Here is a 21,834-nt window from a genome sequence, read left to right on the forward strand (position 1 = left end):
AGATGTGCTGTTGAGCTGATAGTGCATGCTGTCTCCAATTTCTTTATGGAGGCACTCAGAGCTATGAGTTTTCCTCTGAGCACTGCTTTCATTGTGTCCCATAAGTTTGGGTATGTGGTGCCTTCATTTATGTTAAATTCTAAAAAGTCTTTAATTTCTTTATTTCTTCTCTGACCAAGTTATCACTGAGTCAAGAGTTGTTCATTCTCAATCAGCATGCGAGATTTCTTTTGTTTTTGTTTTTATTGAAGAACAGCTTTTGTACATGGAGATCTGATAGGATGCGTGGGATTACTTCAATCTTTTTGTATCATTTGAGGCTTGTTTTGTGTCCCATTATATGGTCAGTTTTGGAGAAGGTACCATGAGGGGCTGAGAAGAAGTAATATTCTTTTGTTTTAGAGTGAAATGTTCTACAGAAATCTGTTAAATCTATTTGGTTCATAACTTCTTTTAGTTTTACTGTGTCTTTGTTTAGTTTCTGTTTCCATGATCTGTCCATTGGTGAAATAGCATGTTAAAGTCTCCCCCAATTATTATGTGAGGTTCAGTGTGTGCTTTGCACGTTAATAATGTTTCTTTTACAAATGTGAGTCCCCTTGAATTTGGGGCATAGATGTTCTTCAGAATTGAGAGTTTATCTTTTGTAGATTTTTATTTTGATGAATATTAAATGTCCTTCCTCACCTTTTGTGATAACCTGTGGTTGAAAGTTCATTTTATTTGATATTAGAGTGGCTACTTCCACTTGTTTCTTGGGATCACTTGCTTGGAAAATTTTTTTCCAACCTTTTACTCTGAGATAATGTCTTCCTTTGTCACTGAGGTAAGATTTCTGTATGCACAGAAATGCCCAATCTTTGTTATGTATTTAATCTGTTAATCTAGGTTGTTTTACTGGGGAATTGAGTCCATTGATGTTGAAAGACATTAGGGAATAATTATTGTTGATTCCTGTTATTTTTGTTGTTAGAGGTGGAATTATGTTTGTGTGACTCTCTTGGTTTTATTGTAAGAAGATAAATTTCTTGCTTTTTCTTGGGTTTAGTTTCCCTCCTTCTGTTTGAGTTTTCCATCTAGTATCCTTTGAAGAGATGGGTTTATGAAAAGATATTGTTTAAATTTGTTTTTGTCATGGAATATCTTGCTTTCTCCATCTATAGTAACTGAAACTTTTGCTGCATATAGTAACCTGGGCTGGCATTTTTATTCTCTTTTGGCCTATATGACATCTGCCCAAGATCTTCTGGCTTTTAGAGTCTCTGCTGAGAAGTCTGGTGTAATTCTGATGGGTCTGCCTTTATATGTTACCTGACATTTTATCCTTACCACTTTTAATATTCTTTCTGTTTTCTGTACATTTGGTGTTTTGATCATTATGTGACTGGAGTAATTTCTTTTCTGGTTCAATCTACTTAGGCATTCTGTAAGCTTCTTGTATGTTTATGGGCACCTCTTTCTTTAGGTTATGGAAGTTTTCTTCTATAATTTTGTTGAAGATATTTACTGGCCCTTTAAGTTGGGAATCTTCACTCTCTTCTATAACTATTATCCTTAGGTTTAGTCTTCTCATTGTATCCTGGATTTCCTGTGGTTTTGGGTTAGAACATTTTTGCATTTTGTACTTTCTTTGACTGTTGTGTCAATGTTTTCTATGGTATTTTCTGCACCTGAGATTCTTTCTTCTATCTCTTGTATTCTGTTGGTGATGCTTGCATCTATGACTCTTGATTTCTTTCCTAGGTTTTCTATTTCCAGGGTTTTCTACCTTTGTGATTTCTTTATTGTTTCTACTTCTATTTTTAGATCTTGGATGGTTTTGTTCAATTCCTTTGCCTGATTGGTTGTGTTTTCCTGTATTTCTTTAAGGGAATTATTTATGTTCTTCTGAAAGTCCTCTATTGTCATCATGAGGTGCAATTTTTGATCAGAATCTTGCTTTTCAGGTATGTTGGGGTATCCAGGGCTTGCTGTGGTGGGAGGACTGGGTTCTGATAATACCAAGTAGCCTTGGTTTCTGTTGCTTATATTCTTGTGCTTACCTCTCACAATCTGGTTATCTCTGGTGTTATCTGGCCTTGCTGTCTCTCACTGGATTTTGTCCCTCCTGTGAGCCTGTGAGCCTGGTTGTCATCATTCCTGGTGGTCAAGCTTTCTCTGGATGGGATTCTTGTGTGTAGAGCTATAGCTCAGTGTCAGCTCCCAGGCCCAGAGGGAAACCTGAAGGATAGTATTCCTGGTTGCTCTGAGATTCCTAAGTCCACTGGGCCCCATGTAGGACCCACTTGGGTCAGGCGTTGGGGCAGTAGCTGTGGTCTCACCTGTGAGCTTGGGTGTTTCAATACTTGGGGAACAAGTTTTCTCAGAGTAGGATAGGAGTGAAGAAGGCTGTGGCACAAGTTCAGCTCCTAGGCACAAATGAAAACCAGAAACACCAATTTTCTGTCTATATTTTTTATGAATATGTGTTTTTTCTTGTGTCAATAATTTTCAATTAAATATGATATAAAGTATAATGTTATAAAATTTCAATGTAATCAAGAAAATTAATGCAGACTAAGTATATAAGTATGTGATTAGATCAAGTTTATAGACATGCCCATCACGTCAAATAGTTAAAAATATCTATATAAATAATTCTACTTACTCTCAGCAATTTTGAAATCTGTAATACTACATGATTAACTATCTTTCTGATGCTGTTAAGAAGACCTCAGAAGGGGGCTGGCGAGATAGCTCAGCGGGTAAGAGCACTGACTGTTCTTCCGAAGGTCCTGAGTTCGGATCTCAGCAACCACATGGTGGCTCACAACCACCTGTAATGAGATCTGATGCCCTCTTCTGGTGTGTCTGAGGACAGGCAGCTACAGCGAATTACACCCCTACAGCGAGTGGGGCTGGCAGAGGTCCTGAGTCCAATTACCAGCAGCCACACACATGATAGCTTATGGCCATCTGTACAGCTACAGTGTACTCATACACATAAAATAAAAAAAAAAAAAAGACCTCAGAAGAAGAGAACAATTCCTAGTCTCCCCAGGAGACTTGGGGGCTTCTGCCCATTGCCTGCTTTTGGCCCACAAGCCTCTGCTATTGCCGTTCTTTTCTCTGCTTATATGTATTCAGTTGTTTTAAATTCTATATGTAAGTGAAATTATGTGGCTTGTGTGTCTGGCTTCTTTCAGCCAGCATGCTGAGAAAGATTATACAAAAAAGGAGTCTCATCACTGGGTAGTCAATGATACAGTCTTTATTAATTGGGATGGTTCTGCAGAAACATATGTTTACTTTTCTTTTAAGACATGGGATTACCCAGCAATTTACAATACTTGGTAATGATTAGTGGAAGCAGTTGCTTTAAGGTATGTATGTGCATGTTCGTGTGTGTATACATGTATGTGTGTATGGGCTCTACTGACAGATATCTGAACACTTTAAAAAGTTAGGTTGTAACTTACCTATACTTACTATTCTTTTTAAAATTTCCATAGAGTTAGCCTGAATTTCATTTGATTTAATGAAGACTTCTGAATTACAAACTGAAGCCTGTTCGATAATAAGTGACACATAATATGTATTATATACTGTTCACCCCACTTAGAAGATTATAAATTACACTTCTCTAGAAGATGATAAAGTTATACTTCCTAGTTCTCATTTCAGGACACTTTGTCCCTCTTTCGGGTAGGTATTCTTCATCTCCCGCAGCTCCCACATAGCAGGAAGCTATGTACATTTGCCTTTTGAGGACTGCCTATTAATTGAAAGTCAACTCTGCTGCAGTTAAAAAAAAAAAAAAAACAGGTCAGAGATGAATTTCATGGAACCCGCAGTCATGTCAGCAAAATGTGATCCGTTTGAGGTAGGGAGGGATGTGTGGTTACTCTGTTTTCTGTTCAACCCAAAATAAATATGCTTGTCTTTTATATTCAAACTCAGAGACATTCTTTCCTGTAGGATTTCCAAACTATTCTTGTATAAACTTCCTACAGATTTTAAACTTTTAACATAGCTTAAACACCTTCCAGATAAGACTAATTAAAAAAGAGGAATAAAAAGATTAGCATCCAGGACACATGATTAATTGCAGTTGTTGATGTAATAAAAGTTAGAAAAAAGTTGTAGTTAAATTCAAATAAAGTTAAATTTGAGGGAAAGCAAAAATTATACTGTTTACCTGAAAGCTTCGAATGTTTGTGACAGAATGCTTAGAGTTTTGATAATGAATATTATAAGCTAATACAGAATTCAAAACCGTAAGGAATAGAGCAGAACACTGGGTAGTGGTGGTACACGCCTTTAATCTCAGCACTTGGGAGGCAGAGGCAGGCAGATTTCTGAGTTTAGGGACAGCCTGGTCTACAGAGTGAGTTCCAGGACAGCCAAGGCTACACAGAGAAAGCCTCACAACACCCTCCCCCCCAAAATAGGGATAGGCCAGAGGAACACATGATAAAAAAATATATACACAAATTGTACTCATAAAATACACTCAGTAAAATGATCATGAGTATATGTGAGACACACATATCATTGGCATAGAAAACAAAATGCAAAAATAAAATTTAATTTAAATAAATATGGAGTTCCTTCATTAAACAGCATATAGGATGCATGAAGAGAAAACATTTGATATTATTTTCAATTTTGAAATTTCTTTAGGAAGACTAAGTTTTTCTGGAATTTACTTCAATCATTCTGCCGCTGCTTTCCAAGTGTTGAGATAAAGGTGTGAACTGCCATGCCCAGTTCATTAAATATGTTTTAAAATTTTATTTCAATATCCTACAAAAGATAGTAATACTGAGAAACTTTCCTTGACCAGCATACACAAAACACAATTTTGAAAATATCTTATTTAAAATACAATGCTATTTTTAACTTTGAGGCTGGTGGTAATACTTTTACTCTAGAATACCATTCCTCTCCTTCCTCTTTCCTTATTAATCTTAGATTTAGTCTTTGCATAGTGATCTAAATTTCCTGGTTGTTTGGTGTCTCAGTACATTTTAAGATTTAACATTTACTTAGGCTCAGCTATCCATTTCTTCAATAACTATTTCTTGTAGCCTATAGTTTTGGTTCACCTATGAGGTTTTTTTTATTTGACTTTCTAAATGTTTTCTCTCCCATTTTATCTCTGTTTGAGTTCTCTGTATGATTTCATCTTTACTTTCATGTATTGAGCTGTTTTCTTCATTTTATTCACTAACTTTTTGTGTGTTTTCCTAGATTTCCTGAATGGGTTGACTCATTTCCTCTTTCTGGTCCCTGAACATATTCAGAAAACTATTTTGAGGTCCTTGTATTGTGATTCAGGTATATTGTACTTTTTAAGACCTGCTGTAGCAAGGTTGCTGATCTCTAATGGAGACGTTTTGCCTGGTGTTATTGTTTGTGTTTTTTTGTTAATTTATTTATTGGTCTTTTTATTTATACTCCTCCAGGCATCTGTATTTGGGATGATTGTATTCTATGTGTTGATATCTGATCTTGGAATTTTTGGGTGGGTGTTCTGTTCCTTAGTTTCTGTTGCTCTTTCTTTATCTTGGAAGCATGCACTGGCTTGGGTTTTCTGATAGGGATTGTTTCTGAGTTCTGCCATGTGTTGCCAGTTGAGGTCCTGGTAGAAATGGTTTCAAGGTGTTAGACTTGTACAGGACAGAATGAGGATGGGCTAGATGAGTTAAGGTATTGTTACAGACTTTTTAAATTTTTAGGAAGAACCATAAATACAAAACATTCTATAACTTCAATTGTGCTGAACTAAGAAACTTATTTTCTAGAGCTTAAATGTAGAATCCCAAAACTGGAAGACAGAATCATTCCTGTGCTGATAAGCATTTCCAGATACTATGGATACTGCCCTCTGAAGTCTAACTGTTAGATGTTTCCTCCATATTTCCTTATATGTGATTCCTTGTTCCTTTTGGAGATCTTATTGTTCAGAGACTGTTGTTTTTTATAGGCTAATACCTGGAGTTGCTATGATCATCTGGTCCTACGGAGTCACAGACAAACAGTGTTCTCAGAAAGGCAACATGGAACTAAGAACACAAAGAATCAGTGTGCTGCTTGGAGTGTGTGTGTGTGTGTGTGTGTGTGCAGGCAGAGAGCTTACAGTCATTTAGACAGCCTAGGTCCAATTCCCAGAAGATAGTTCTTCCATTTTCAGGCAATTTCAGCAAAATATGGCATAGCTAAGATCAGTGAAAAGCCATTCCCTGGAAGTATGTGGAATAGACACTGAATTCCGACCAGAGGCTATATCCCATGTTTCTTGAAAAAGCTGAGATTTGAATTACCAAGGGCTCACTTCTATCTATTATTCTTTATGTAGGTAGATAATATTCAAAAGTGTGTAAAGGCAGGAGGAGTTCTACAATTTTATTTCTACGACAATTCAGCTGCATAATATTAAAAAGATTTTGATTGGCATACTGAGATCATAACCAATCTTCATAACTTTCTTTAATTAAAATGGGAAAATGTGTCTGTGTTCTAAATAAGCACCTTAAAAAGAACCATTTGGGACCTAATGCCTGTTTATAATGAAGAATAGCATCAAATTGTAGAAGGAATTACTGAGATAGCTTTTTGTAATTGGTGGTAAATGCAATGCACTATGAGTTTTATATGAATAAAACTACATACTTTCCCATTAGACATTCCAAAAAAGTTGGGGAAGTTCAGTTCTAAATAGTTTATGTCTAATAGCTTTATTTTAATGGTACTTGCAAATCAGTTGAACACTGGTTGTGTATTTTACAAAGTAAAGTCTTGTTTAAAGAAATAAACCTTCAAGGCTCCAGGGCTTATAGTCTCAGCTATGTAACCCTGATTATCATTGGAATGAAAAAGTGGCTTAATCTCAGCATTTCTGAATTCTATGTACACAGCAAATTGATGAATAAATGGAGCAAAATTAAGTGTTTCCTTAGAGTGACATTTTGAAACAGCCACTTTGTATGGATGAATTTTTATTGCCACCATCAATTACTAAATCAAAGTGGATCAGGTTTGTAGTAGATAGAAAAGGATCTGATGTTTATTGCACCTGACATACCTCTCAATAGTTGATTCCCTAAGGTCACCCTATGTGGTAGTTTTGTTGCCTTGGTTTTACAAATGAACTTCAAGGAACAAAGAACATCCTGTTACAAAGGACACAACAACCCAACAAATAAAGAGAACTTCAGACCAATTTCCCTCATGAATATCGATGCAAAAATACTCAGTAAAATTCTCACAAACTGAATCAGAGGACACGATGAAAGGGTTATCCATCGAGATCAAGTAGGCTTCATCTCACGGATGCGGGGATAGCTCAGTATACAGAAATCAGTGCAAACTCAAAAAAACCCACATTATTATTTCATTAGATGGTGAGGAAGCATTTCACAAAATCCTACACCCCTTCATGATAAAAGTCTTGGAAAGATCAATATCTATACCTAAACATAGTAAAAGCAGTATATAGGAAACAAGTAGCAACGTCAAAATAATGGAGAGAAACTTGAAGAAATCCCACTAAAATCCGGGACTAACCAAGGCTGCCATGCTCTCCCTACCTATTCAATATAGTACTCAAAGTCCTAGCCAGAGCAATTAGACAACAAAAGGAATTCAAATGGATACAAATTGGATAGGAAAAAGAAAAATATCACTATTTGTAGATGATATGATAGTATACTTAAGTGACCCCAAAAATACCACCAAATAACTCCTAAACCTGATAAACAACTTCAGCAATTGGCTGGATATAAAATTATCTCAAACAAATCAGTGGCCTTCCTCTACTCAAAGGATAAACAGGCTGAGAAAGAAAATAGTGAAACAACACCATTCACAATAGTCATAAATAATATAAAATACCTTGGTGTAGCTCTAACTAAGCAAGTGAAAGTTCTAAATGACAAGAACTTCAAGTATCTGAAGAAAGAAATCAAAGATCTCAGAAGATGGAAAGATCTGCTAGGCTCATGGATTGGCAGGATTAATATAGCAAAAATGGCCATCTTGCTGAAAGCAATCTAAAGATTCAATGCAGTTGTCATCAAAATTCCAACTCAATTCTTCATAGAGTTAGAAAGAGCAACTTGCAAATTCATCTGGAATAACAAAAAACCCAGCATAGTGAAAACTATTCTCAACAATAAAATAACTTCTGGAGAAATCACCATCCCTGACCACAACCAGTACTATAGAGGAATAGTGGTAAAAACTGCATAGCATTGATACAATGACAGGCAGGTAGATCAATGAAATAAAAATGAAGACCCAGAATTGAACCCACACACCTATGGTCATTTGATATTTGACAAAGGAGCTAAAGCCATCCCTTGGAAAAAAGACAGTATTTCAACAAATAGTGCTGGATCAACTGGCACTCAGCATGTAGAAGAATGCAAATTGATCCACTCTCATCTCCTTGTACAAAGCTCAAGCCAAAGTGGATCAAGGACCTTCAGGTAATGCCAGATACACTGAATATAATAGAGGAGGAAGTGGGGTCAAGCCTTGAGCACATGGACAGAGAGGAAAATTCCCTTAAGAGAACACCAATCAAGAATTGACAAATGGGACCTCTTAAAATTTCAAAGCTTCTGTAAGGCAAAGGACACTTTCTTTTCTTTAATTTTTTTATTTTTTTATTTTATTAGATATTTTCTTTATTTACATGTCATATGATATCTCCTTTCCCAGTTTCCCCTCCAAAAACAAGAACAGAAAAACAAAAACCAAAAAATAACAAGAACAAACCACTGTGCCCTCACCCCTCCCCCTCCTCGCCACCCCACCCTCTCCTGCTTCCTGGCCCTGACATTCCCCTACACTGGGGCATACAGCCTTCACAGGACCAAGGGCCTCTCCTCCCATTGATGACTGACTTGGCCATCCTCTAATATATATATATATGCTCCTGGAGCAATTAGTCTCACCATGTGTACACTTTGGTTGGTGGTTTAGTCCCTGGGAACTCTGAGGGTACTAGTTAGTTCATATTATTGTTCATCCTAAGGGACTGCAAACCCTTCAGCTCCTTCAGTCCTTTCTCTAGCTCCTTCATTGGGAAACCTGTACTCAGTTCAATGGATTGCTGTGAGCCTCTACTTCTGTATTAGTCAGGTACTGTCAGAGCCTCTCAGGAGACAGCTATATCAGACTGGATTGTCCTTCCTTCAGTCTCTGCTCCATAGTTAGTCTCTGCAACTCCTTCCATGGGTATTTTGTTCCTCCTTTTAAGAAGGAATGAAGTATCCACATTTTGGTCTTCCTTGCTTTTGAGTTTCTTGTGGTTTGTGGATTGTACTTCGTGTATTCTGATCTTCTGGGCTAATATCCACTTATCAGAGAGTGCATAGCAAGTGTGTTCTTTTGTGATTGGGTTACCTCACTCAGGATGATATTCTCCAGCTACACCACTCCTGGGCATATACCCAGAAGATGCTCCAACATGTAATAAGGACACATGCTCCATCATGTTCATAGCAGCCTTATTTATAATAGCCAGAAACTGGAAACAACCTAGATGTCCCTCAACAGAGGAATGGATACAGAAATTGTGGTACATCTATACAATGGAGTACTACTCAGCTATTAAACAATGAACTTATGAAATTCTTAGGGAAATGGATGGATCTGGAGGACACTTTCAATAGGACAAACTGGCAACCAACAGATTAGGAAAAGATCTTTACCAGTCCTACATCTGATAGAGAGCTAATATCCAATATATGCAAAGAACTCAAGAAGTTAGACTCCAGAGAATCAAATAACCCTATTAAAAATGCAGTACAAAGCTAATCAAAGAATTCTCAACTGAGGAATAGCGAATGGCTGAGAAGCACCTAAAGAAATGTTCATCATCCTTAATCATAAGGGAAATGCAAATCAAAGCAACCCTGAGATTTCACCTCACACCAGTCAGAATGGCGAAGATCAAAATCTTAGGTGACAGCAGATGCTGGTGAGGATGTGGAGAAAGAGGAACATTCCTCCATTGCTGGTGGGATTGCATGCTGGTACAACCACTCTGGAAATCAGTTTGGGGGTTCCTCAGAAAATTGGACATAGTACTACAGGAGGCCCCAGTAATACTGCTCCTGGGCATATACCTAGAAGATGCTCCAATATTTAATAAGGACTCATGCTCCACTATGCTCATAGCAGCCTTATTTATAATAGCTAGAAGTTGGAAAGAACCCAGATGTCCCTCAACAAAGGAATGGATACAGAAAATGTGGTACATTTACACAAATGAGTACTACTCAGCTATTAAAAACAATGGATTCATGAAATTCTTAGGCAAATGGATGGAAGTAGAAAATAACATCCTGAGTGAGGAAACCCAATCACAAAAGAACACACATGGTATGCACTCCCTGATAAATGGATATTCCAGAAGCTCAGAATATCCAAAGTACAATTTACAGACCACATGAAACCCAAGAAGGAAGACCAAAGTGTGGATACTTCAGTCGGTCTTAGAAGGGAGACCAAAATACCCATGGAACGAGTTACAAAGTGTGGAGCAGAGACTGAAGGAGTGACCATCCAGAGATCTATTCCATATACAGTCACCAAACCCAGACACTATTGTGGATGCCAACAAGTGCTTGCTGACAGAAGCCTGTTATGGCTGTCTCCTGAGAGGCTCTATCAGTGCCTGACAAATACAGAGGTGGATGCTCCCAGACAACCATTGGATTGAACCCAGGGTTCCCACTGTAGAAGTTAGAGAAATAACCCAAGGAGCTGAAGAGGTTTGCAGCCCCATAGGAGGAACAGCAGTATGAACCAACCAGTACCCCCAGAACTCCCAAGGAATAAACCACCAGGTAAAGAGTACACATGGTGGGACTCATGGCTCCAGCTGCATATGTAGCAGAGGATGGCCTTATGGGACTTCAATGGAAGGAGAGGCCCTTGATCCTCTGAAGGCTCTATGCCCCAGTGTAGGGGAATGCCAGGGCCAGGCAGTGAGAGAGGGTTTGTTGGTGAGCAGGGGGACAGGGGAGAGGGTAGGGGATTTTTGAAGGAGAAACTAGGAAAGGGGATAACATTGATATGTAAATAAAGAAGATATCTAATAAAAAATACCGATTAAAAAATAAATAAATAAGAAAATATAGAATCCATAATAAAAGGGGTGATTAGTGATTTTGTATATATTTCAAATATCTAAAATTTGTATTCTTCAAAAAATTTATTTTATTTCTTATGGGTCAGAAATATCACATATATTGATAAGAATATATGACTATTTTAACAAAAGTCACTATTGATTGTTTTTACATATTTTCTCTTAATATCTTTTAGTTTTTATATACTTACAGAAAAGCATAATTAATTCATCCTAACTCTATATGAAACATATACATTCTACAAATATCAATTACATTCTTAAAAGACAGATATTTATAACTTTTTCAACTTTGTACTTGTACAAATATCTTTTCAATAGACCTTCTGGAAATTTCTTATGTAGATATGTTTTATAGTCAAACAGAACAAAGTTCACCAATATGAGATGGTGAGTGTGTTTTTAGTATATTTTAGGTACACGTATAATGCTACTGATAGTATAAACTACCATCTCTCTTCACTGCTCTCCAAATGTTGAAGAAATAAAGTGTTTCACTATATTTCACAAACCACATCCCATGCCGAAATGTAAAATTCCTAATGCTTTTACATAATGAAAATGTGGTGTTTTACTAATATCAATCTGTAATCTAGGTTTGTGTCCCTGGATACTCTTGTCCAGCCTCATATTGGTTCTTCATAGAAATAAAAGTGGGTTAGTGTAGTTGGCAGTGCTTTTGAGTAATCAATAAGGGATAGTGAGGTTAAGTAATTCCTGCCAGGAGGCTTCTAATTACTAAATACTTTCTAAATGCTATCTAAATACTTCCTTGCACAGTTTGATTGGGAAGCCATCTTTGGAAAAATTGTACTAGCTGCTCCTTTTTCTACTTTAAAAATGCAGAACTGCATGGCTGTGCAGTCAAATTCCTACTCTATGTGGCAATCAAAATAATCAAAATGAATAGAATTTAAAAGTCGCCATGAACAGTAGCCTGATGTCTCTGATCCAGTTCTGAAGAGCAACGTTTCAAGAAGCAAAGCCTGTATCAAACTGTCCAGTAACATTTACCTCTCATTCTTTCCAGAATATCAATAAGCTGATCTTGTCATGTTTAAAGTGCTTTTAAAACAAAAAGTAATCTCAGATTACACACTCTGTTCTTTGCATTTATCTTGTCAAGGAAGGCAATTTTCTGCCCTCTCAATTTTCTGCCCCTTGGCTTTAGGCAACTTCAGTTGCAAATCTGAGTGGGAAATGAAAGGTACAATTTGATGTGCTTTGTGATAAAGGGAAGATCATCTTCTGAGTACTTTCCATTTATTTGTTGTTTTCTAGTTGAATTCTCAGTGTGCATTTCTATATTACTTGAGCCTTGATTAATTTATATGTGGAAAATTTGGCAGTGTGAAGGTAAAAATAAATTAAAGAGGATAATGAAATTAGTAAATTAGTGTTCACTTTATCATTTTCATCTGTTTGAAAATCCCACCAAAGCTTTCTTGTCAGAATCACAAAGTACATTAAGATTCAGAACTTCTATCAAGTCTCTTAAAAAAATGATATTACCATTTAAACTGTGAGCTTACATACTTTCTTGAATTTGTATTTTCTATTTTCTTTTGATTAAAGTGAACAAAAATGTTGTATTTAAATATTTCTACTTTCTAAACATGAGGTCAAGATTCTAGAAAATTTGAGTCAAATCTTGTTAAAATTTCACATACAATTGTCACACACCACAGGTGAGGCAGCATTGTCTGCACCTCTCCTACTGGACACACTCAAGTGCCTCTGGAGTGTAGAGGCAATTATTTGTGATTAGTAGAAAACATTCTAGATGTCAAAATACTGGAGATCTGCAACATATCAACTTTCAGGTAGGGTACTCCTAAACACTCATAATTCATTCACTCTCCTGAAAATCGTTATTCCATAGATTTGACCCACTTGTGGCCTCACTTGGGTCTCAAATCTCATTTCAAAGCACTGTGGTCAATCATCTGTTTCAGAACTACCATTAGGGGTGATGGGCATTTGGCACAAAAATCAATGAGAGAATATGATGTGAATTCTCCTAATTTTTTCTTTAGTACCACTTCAGATACAGTTAAGGAAATCCATTTTTAGGGTAGTATTCCATCTTGCTATCATTTCTACTAAATTGAGTTCATGAGCTTGAAGCATACATCTCCATTGTGTCCTTTTCATTTTTTGCGAAAAGGCTAATTCCTATCCAAAGCCACCTAGAAGGCTTATTTAAAATGTCTTGCCAATGGTGCCCTCGTTAACATTTTTGGTTTTTGAAAATCTAAGAGTATGTTTGCCATTTTATTTTAAAAATTACTTGTGTAGCTGTGCTATTGACATGCACTGGCTTTTCTTATCTCTGGGCGGTCAAATAAATGAATGCCTTTTATCTTATTTCTGTGGAGATAATCTGTCACTTTATAGATGAAAAATATATTCAGACTTCAATAACCAGAACTTTACTTTGCATACAAGTATTCAACAAGTACTTAAAAAAATCTTATAAACTAAAATTGTAGCAGAAGTATCACTGTGTATACACGTTTCAAGAGCCCAAACTTTATTTTCTGATTTAAAAAATTTCTTATACTGAAATATTTGTACCACTTATTATATATTGCTTAGCTAAGAGCAAATTAAACATATTTATATATGCATCTATCTAGAAAAAAATTAAAAAATAAGATTTTAACACAAATTGTTTTTGAGTGGTAAGATTTAAAATGACACATGTGACTTATCTGTTTATAGCTTTGATATTTTATATATTTTGTGCATTGTGCATGAGTTATATATTCTTAAAATCAAGGGTAAGTAACTTAGCTCTTAATATAAAATTTCTTAGTTCTGACAATATATATCTGATAATATAAGGTATTCTTAGTTGTCTGTATCTACTGAAGTATAATAATCTTCATGAGGACACATTATGTAATATGTCCAGGATATCAAGAAATATTTCATTCATTTGAACTACTTTATTACAACTTTTTATTCTCTCCATAAATGATGCTATTTTTTCATGCTTTCTGAACTGCAGGAGAGTCTAAATAAAAGGTTCACCTAATAAAATACACCTTAGACCCAAAAGAAACTCACTTTTGCTTCTAATAGTGAGAAAGAAAAATTTTACAGGAGATGAAGATCACTTTTCATTTAAGGTCCTGGATTTCAGGGTCAGGGTAAAATGCTGAGATTCAGCTAATGTGGTAATGGGATATGGCCTATTGTCCTGCATTGCAGGGTGGATTCTACTATAGAAACTAGCACCAACCATCTGCTAGACTCATAGAGTCTGTGTTATTTGGGTTCTTATATTTGAAGTTAATTTATGAATTGTATTTTATTTTCTGGGTCCACGACTAGGAAATGCATCTTCAACCACAACTGTGATAGACAACAAAAATGGATCTGTTTCCAAGTCCCCTGGAAAGGTGCTCAAGAGGACCGTCACTGAAGATATCGTGACAACATTCAGCTCCCCTGCAGCCTGGCTTCTTGTCACCGCTCTCATTGTCACATGGTCAGCTGTTGCTATTGTGATGTTTGATTTAGTGGATTACAAAAACTTTTCAGGTAAGAAGCATTACATTTGGAAATAAAGTCAATGGAAAAATATCCTCCCAAGGTGCAGCATTGTTTCTTTCCACCACAGCTTAGAGTGAGAATAAAACACAGAAAGAGGTGCTGGGCATCTCTGCAGTTGGTTGTTTCTATTCACTTTCTTGGTCTATTGTGTTCCCTGATGTGAAAGTGCAACCAATGTCCTCATCTTAAAAACTTCATGCAGGCTAGATGCTACAGTTTCATTTAAAAAATGATTAAAAAGCCTGATAGAAATTTATCTTTGGAGCTGAATTAATCAGCTATGAAGGAAGAATAACTTGTAGACTTTATATTTGACAAAATAAAGCACAAACTAGATTAAATAATTTTAGACAAACAAATAATTCAGATAATTCTGAATTATTTCTAATCTGAATTATTTCTAAGGTTCACTGACATGTGGTTTCAAGTTTCTTTTCCAGACATACTCTGTTCCTTCTACAAACACTGCCTATTTTCTATTTCAGAAAATAGAAGTTCTTTTCTGAGATTTATTCATAATGAGTTACTGCATATTGAGTGCCCCTATGGATTTGGAACATAGCAGGCATAACACAAATGAGAAAGGATACATTGTTTTATTAAGGGCAATTCATTGTTTGTCTCTTTCTTCAAATATAAAAAGACACTTACCATACATTTTCTACTGAATTTTTGGAGGAAATTAATTACTTGGGTATTCAGTACACATTCAATGTGTAAATGATTAAATAAATCCATGTCCATCATTGTTTACCACTAACAAAAATATTTCATTATCATCTTTATGTGCTCTTCAACTACATTACCTTCTCCCTCAGCTTCTCCAGTGGCAATATGATTTTTAGCATCTAGACATAAAGGATTGGAGTCTATGTACTTAGGAATTTTCTCCTTCTCATAGAACTTAATCATTTACCAACTACTGATCAAGAACCTATTATATGTACTAGACAACTGATATTTCCCAGGAGCCAAAACTGTAATGTAAATACCATAAAGGAGTAAATGGCTCTTATTTTAGATTGTGGATGCAGAGGTATTATTGACATGCCTTCTTCCAGTGGTTATCTTTGCTAGTTGGACTATATTTGGCCTCACTTACTAGACAGAGACAAGAAGAAATGTCAACTAAATAGTCTTAGGTTTCTGCTCTAATAGGTAATGCATTTTACTGTATTCTTAGATGGATTCTTTAAAGAAAATGTAGTTACATTTTCTATAATTTAAAATGACAGAGTTTTAACTGAAAAACATTTGGTTATATTACTCTAGAAAACCACATGTTTACTAAATTTAATAGATTGCAGAATTTTGCATTTCCTTTCTATTAAAAGATTATTTCATTTACTTTAACCTCAAAAATAAAGATGGACATGAAATATTCTTAACTTATTTTGTAATATATATTCTAGAGATCTATATGTCAATCTACTATCTGTAAGTTTATTTTGTAAGTAGACATAGAAATTTATTCCATAAAGTGCAAAAACTATCTTCAGTTAGATTTTTTTTTTAAATTTTTGCTTCTTTCTTTTTTCTTTTTGGATATTTATTTACATTTTAAATGTTATCCCCTTTTCTGGTTCCCCTCCCTGCCCCCAGAGACACCCTATCGCATCCCCACTCCCTCTGCTTTTATGAGGGTGTTCTTCCACCCACCCACTCACACCTGCCTCCCTGCCATCTCATTTCCCTCTACTGGAGTATCCAGCCTTCACAGGACCTCTCCTCCCATTGATGCCCAACTAGGCCATCCTCTGCTACATATGAGGCTGGAGCCATGGGTCTCTCCATGTGTATTGCTTGATGGATGGTTTCCATTCTGGGAGTTCTGGAGGCTCTGATTAGTTGATATTAGTTGTTCTTTCTGTTGGGTTGCAAACTCCTTCAGCTCTTTCAGTCCTTCCTGTAACTCTTGAATTGGGGTCTCAATTCTCAGGCAGACAGTTGCAAGCTTCTGCCTCAGAATTTGCCAGGCTCTGGCAGAGCCTCTCAGGAGATGACTAAATCCGACTCCTGTTAGCATGCACTTCTTGGAACCCACAATAGTGTCTGCACTTGGTGACTGTACATGGGATGGATCCCCAGGTGGGGAAGTCTCTGGATGGCCTTGCCTTCAGTCTCTGCTCCACACTTTTTCTCTGTATTTCCTCCCATGAGTATTTTGTTCTCCCTTCTAAGAAGGACCGAAATACCTCCAGGTAGGTCTACCTTTTTCTTGAGCTTCATGAGGTCTGTGAATTGTATCTTGGATATTCTGAGCTTTTGGGATAATATCTACTCATCAGTGAGTGCACACCATATGTGTTCTTTTGTGATTGGGTTACCTCACTCAGGATGATATTTTCTAGTTCCATCCATTTACCTAAGAATTTCATGAATCCATTGATTTTAATAGCTGAGTAGTACTCCTTTGTGTAAATGTGCCACACTTTCTGTATCGATTCCTCTGTTGAAGGACATGTGGGTTCTTTCCAGCTTCTGACTATTATAAATAAGGCTGCCATAAACATAGTGGAGCATGAGTCCTTATTACACATTGGAGCATCTTCTGGTTATATGCCCAGGAGTAGTATTGTTGGTTCCTCCGGTAGAACTATGTCTAATTTTCTGAGGAACCACAAGACTGATTTCCAGAGTAGTTGTACCTGCTTGCAACCACACTAGCAATGGAGGAGTATTCCTCTTTCTCCACATCCTCACCAGGATCTGATGTCTCTTGAATTTTTGATCTTAGCCATTCTGACTGGTGTGAGGTGAAATCTTAGGGTTGTTTTGATTTGCATTTCCCTGATGACTAAGGATGATGAACATTTCTTTAAGTGGTTCTTGGCCATTCGATATTCTTCAGCTGAAAATTCGTTGTTTAGCTACACACTCCATTTTTAATAGGGTTATTTGATTCTCTGGAATCTAACTTCTTGGGTTCTTTGTATATATTGGATATACAATAGCCCTCTATTGGATGTAGGATTGGTAAAGATCTTTTCACAATCTGTTGGTTGCTATTTTGTCCTATTCACAATGTCCTTTGCCTAGATTACATAAAGATTAGATATACTTTCCCATGGAGCTACTGTCAGCAAGTGCTATGAATTGTTGTGGGTTACAGTCACTTTATCTGATGCTAAGTATTTCAGTTAGTCTTCCATACAAAGCACAGATCCTTTGTGAATTTCCTTCCTTATGATAGCCACATTTATTAATGACAAAGCCACTCTATCCCCTCAAAATGATACCGCACTCAGTTTTAAAGTCTATTTGGAGCTGGAGAACTCATCATAGCCTAAGCTCTGTAACCAAAAATGACTTATAAATCTGAGCAGTTTTATCAGTGACACTATATATGTTATTATACTTCACAATTTCATTCTCTTTTCAGCAGTTACTAAATTTTCTACTATCTGCATCAATTCCTTCCTATTAATATAGTTCTAAAGGCATCTTCATAAAACATCTGAAAAAAGTAATGTTTTCACTATTACCTAAGTATAAAATAATACATTGAAATTCAAGGAACTTGTTTAGCTCTTTATTTTTATCTTATCATTTCTCAACCATATTCATTTCTGTTAGTACTTGCTTGTCCTAGGCAAATATAAAATTTTCTTTCTTGCTGTTGATGTACAATAGTGTTTCTCCAGCTCTAGAATCTGGTAGAGGTAGAGTACTAAATTAATCCTAATGACTATTCATGTTTCCTGACACATTCCTCCTTTAATGATGCCTTTGGTAATACATGAAATAACATGCTATGCTATACTATATTTTCTTACATATAGTGCTGCATGGACACATCTATTAAAAAGCATTAGTGGACTACATTGGAGCTATCAGTCGACTTGACTCTATCATTCAGTAACCTAAACTTTTTCAAAGAAAAATTGTTTTATTTATCTCTGTTTATGAATATCAAACACATAAAGTCTTTTGAGGTATATTATTTATAGAAATGCATAACTTTGACATTTTGAGGTTTAAACTACATCTTATTATTTATGAAGAAATGTATATATATATATATGTATATATATATATATATATAATATTATTTCATTTAGTTGAAATTTTATAGAGCTTGGCCCTAGGAATTAAGAAAATAGATAAATAAGTGAATGAATATGTTTGTACACTGAAATATTACATGTTCTAAGCAGTTGTCCATGACTAACAAATTACTTCAAATGTAAGAGATTTAATACAGCAATATTTGTAATTTCATAGTATTTGTTGGTCAAAATTTGGAAGTGGTTTATATATGTGAGTCTTAAGTTTCATACTGAGACTTGAGTTAAAAGATGGGCAGAGACAGCACTTGATGAAAGATTGAGGTTAATGGAACTATTTATAAAGTGTCTCCTCAACAGCTGTGTCCCTACAGCATAGGAGATTGATCCTTCTAGATTGGAAAGAACATAGACAAAAGCACATTGGCTTCATGTTCTGGTCTTGAAAATCTGATTTCATTTCTACAAATTCTTTTAGATTCACAGAATAACTCCACTAGATATTGTTTGGAAAAGCCTTTAGAAGTAAGAGTACAAAACAGAAAATATTACTGGACTGGGAGGCAAGGTGAAGTGTTGGTGTCTGGTTATCACACACTTAATTCTCATAAAACCTATATTCCCAAATTGTACACGTTTTATAAATATTTCGATATAAGGTAAGAACATGCACTACTCTAGTTGACAAATGGATATTACAACAAAAACAGGTACACAGAAACACTTGCCATATTAAGATGCGTGTCATAAATGGATTAGAAATGAAAACAAAAACAAAATTAAAATTTGAAAACAAATATATAAAAAACACAAACAGCCGAGTAGTGGTGGCGCACGCCTTTAATCCCAGCACTTGGGAGGCAGAGGCAGGTGGATTTCTGAGTCTGAGGTCAGACTGGTCTACAGAGTGAATTTCAGGACAGCCAGGGCTACACAGAGAAACCCTGTTTTGGTCTCGAAAAACAACAAGAAACAAACAAACAAAAAACCTACAAATTCTCTAAAAGCTTTTTGCTTATTAAAGTTTAAATAATCCATTTATAGAACCAAAGAAATATAAGTTCAAAGACTTGGCACAATTGTAACAACACCCCATAGACCTCTATCAATCTCCTAATAGATTAAACACACTCATTTACATATAAAATTCTATTTTGATTCATCTATTTAGTGAGTTATTAATGAGACCTTTTAATGATTCATCACAATTTTACTTCAAGAGATTTAGAGAATGAAAAGTACTTTACATTTTCAATACTGTTTTTAATTGATATAATTTAAATATTTATTAGAACTTAGAATATATACCTAAGTCTTTTATACTATCCCAAAAGATTTTGAATATGTAGTTATTAATAGTTTCAAAACAGGACCAACAGCCTAAGGAAACATGTTGGAGGTTATATGAAGGCTAGCATGGTTGGTACTGTATCAAATTACTATCTGGTACTTTGTAATAGTAGATAAATACTGTGAAATGTTTAGAATAGGTTCATTGAAACAGAAACTTTATTTCCATAAAATACATACTATACTGGCTTGAGGATGAGGATTTTAAGCTAGCAACTTTCATACCTTCTCATTCTCAGAATTTGATTAGATTTACCCATGTATCCTACTCATGAAACACACAAAAATAACCCTGACACTAACATGAGTAGGAATTTCCTTTTCCTTGTCTTTTCTTTAAAATTTATAATTTGGATTATTCAGAATAATGAAGACAAATTTTATGACACTGAATATAAATAGATTGGGAAAGCATTTCAGTTCTACTTGATTCCTTGCCAAATGCAACAGCTAAAAAATATTCAAACAATATTGGGTCTATCTGTCAGTGTTGAAAATAGCAGAAGCACTTTGCCTGTTACAGAATAGGAATTACATCATAGCTCATGAATTCCTGGGAGCTGACTAAGCATGTTGAATATATCTGCTGTTGAGTAGATAGTCATGCTGAGAGTTGAGAGGGCAGATGGAAATAAAAGAGGAGAGTAAGGACAGACTGTGACCTTCATTTGTTTCTTACCACGTTAAGTGTTTAGGTGAGTTATTGGCCATGAAGTGCTATAACATGCTTTAGAAATGCATGGAAAAGAAATCCCAGCAGAAACTAGAGACCAAGGAGAATGTTGCTACACCAGCATGATATGAAAGGATACAAGGATACACCAAGCACCCACCTTCAGAGGACAGACAATTGCTGCATCAGCTCCTACAGTCTGCCTTCCCCTTTCCCAACCGTTACCTGGGAATTTCTATCTAGGGACATTTGAGGAAACTTTGGTTCTACTTTGATAATTTTATAGAGGATACAGCATATACATGTGGGATATTTATATAGTTTAGACATTCAAGAAAGCATGCTTTTGATAGAAAAATGAAGTTAAAGAGAAAACTCAGGATTCAAGACAAAGCATCACCCCATTGTTATGCTCATTGCTCCTCCTGTAAAATAAATGCCAACAGAAACCTTTGGGGAAAAAAATCAAACTAGTCTCTTAGTAGCAGAGGCTAGGTTCGCATGGAAGTGACTGGCTCTATGATTCAAGCTAAAAAAGCTCTTATGGAAAACAGAGTTGGCTGATGTGTTATTTTCTGCAGACTAAAATTAGTGCACTTGATAGAAATTCCTTACAAATACCTTCAGTTGTTAACAAAGGAACAGGTTTTACTTTAACAATAACAAATGTAAACAAATGCTGTTTGTTAAGAAATTCCTTACAGTTTTCATCTACCTCAGTGCATGTATGCAAGATTGTGATAATTGTAACATTTCTTGCACAAAAGCAAGGGTCATAATTTACTAATATTCTTATTTACAAGAGGAAAGTGTTAGCATACATTGGATCAGGTGTCTATTACTGTTTAGAAAATTTCCCAAATATCCCAAAAATCATATTGATTCCAAACCTAGCTTGGTGATCATGATCTCCAAGGCAGTGATCTCTGAGAAGAATGGAGGCCTGGCACAAGGGGGCAACCACTCAGAACCTGGCACAAGGGGGCAACCACTCAGAACCTGGCACAAGGGGGCAACCACTCAGAACATGTAGCTGGAACCTGGCACAAGGGGGCAACCACTCAGAACACGTAGCTGGAACCTGGCACAAGGGGGCA

The 21,834-nt window shown here is 35.9% G+C and overlaps 1 protein-coding gene across 1 annotated transcript in view; it reads left to right on the plus strand.

Annotated features, from left to right (window-relative positions):
- Trdn (triadin) overlaps positions 1–21,834 on the plus strand; it is a 413,724-nt gene that overhangs the window by 15,832 nt on the left and 376,058 nt on the right. The window contains exon 2 of the mRNA XM_031380731.1: positions 14,486–14,695. Within this exon, the coding sequence (XP_031236591.1) occupies positions 14,486–14,695 (210 nt within the window). The remainder of the gene's footprint in view (positions 1–14,485; positions 14,696–21,834) is intronic.

The sequence above is a fragment of the Mastomys coucha genome, unplaced genomic scaffold (assembly GCF_008632895.1).
Source record: "Mastomys coucha isolate ucsf_1 unplaced genomic scaffold, UCSF_Mcou_1 pScaffold2, whole genome shotgun sequence".
NCBI classification, from domain to species: Eukaryota; Metazoa; Chordata; class Mammalia; order Rodentia; family Muridae; genus Mastomys; species Mastomys coucha.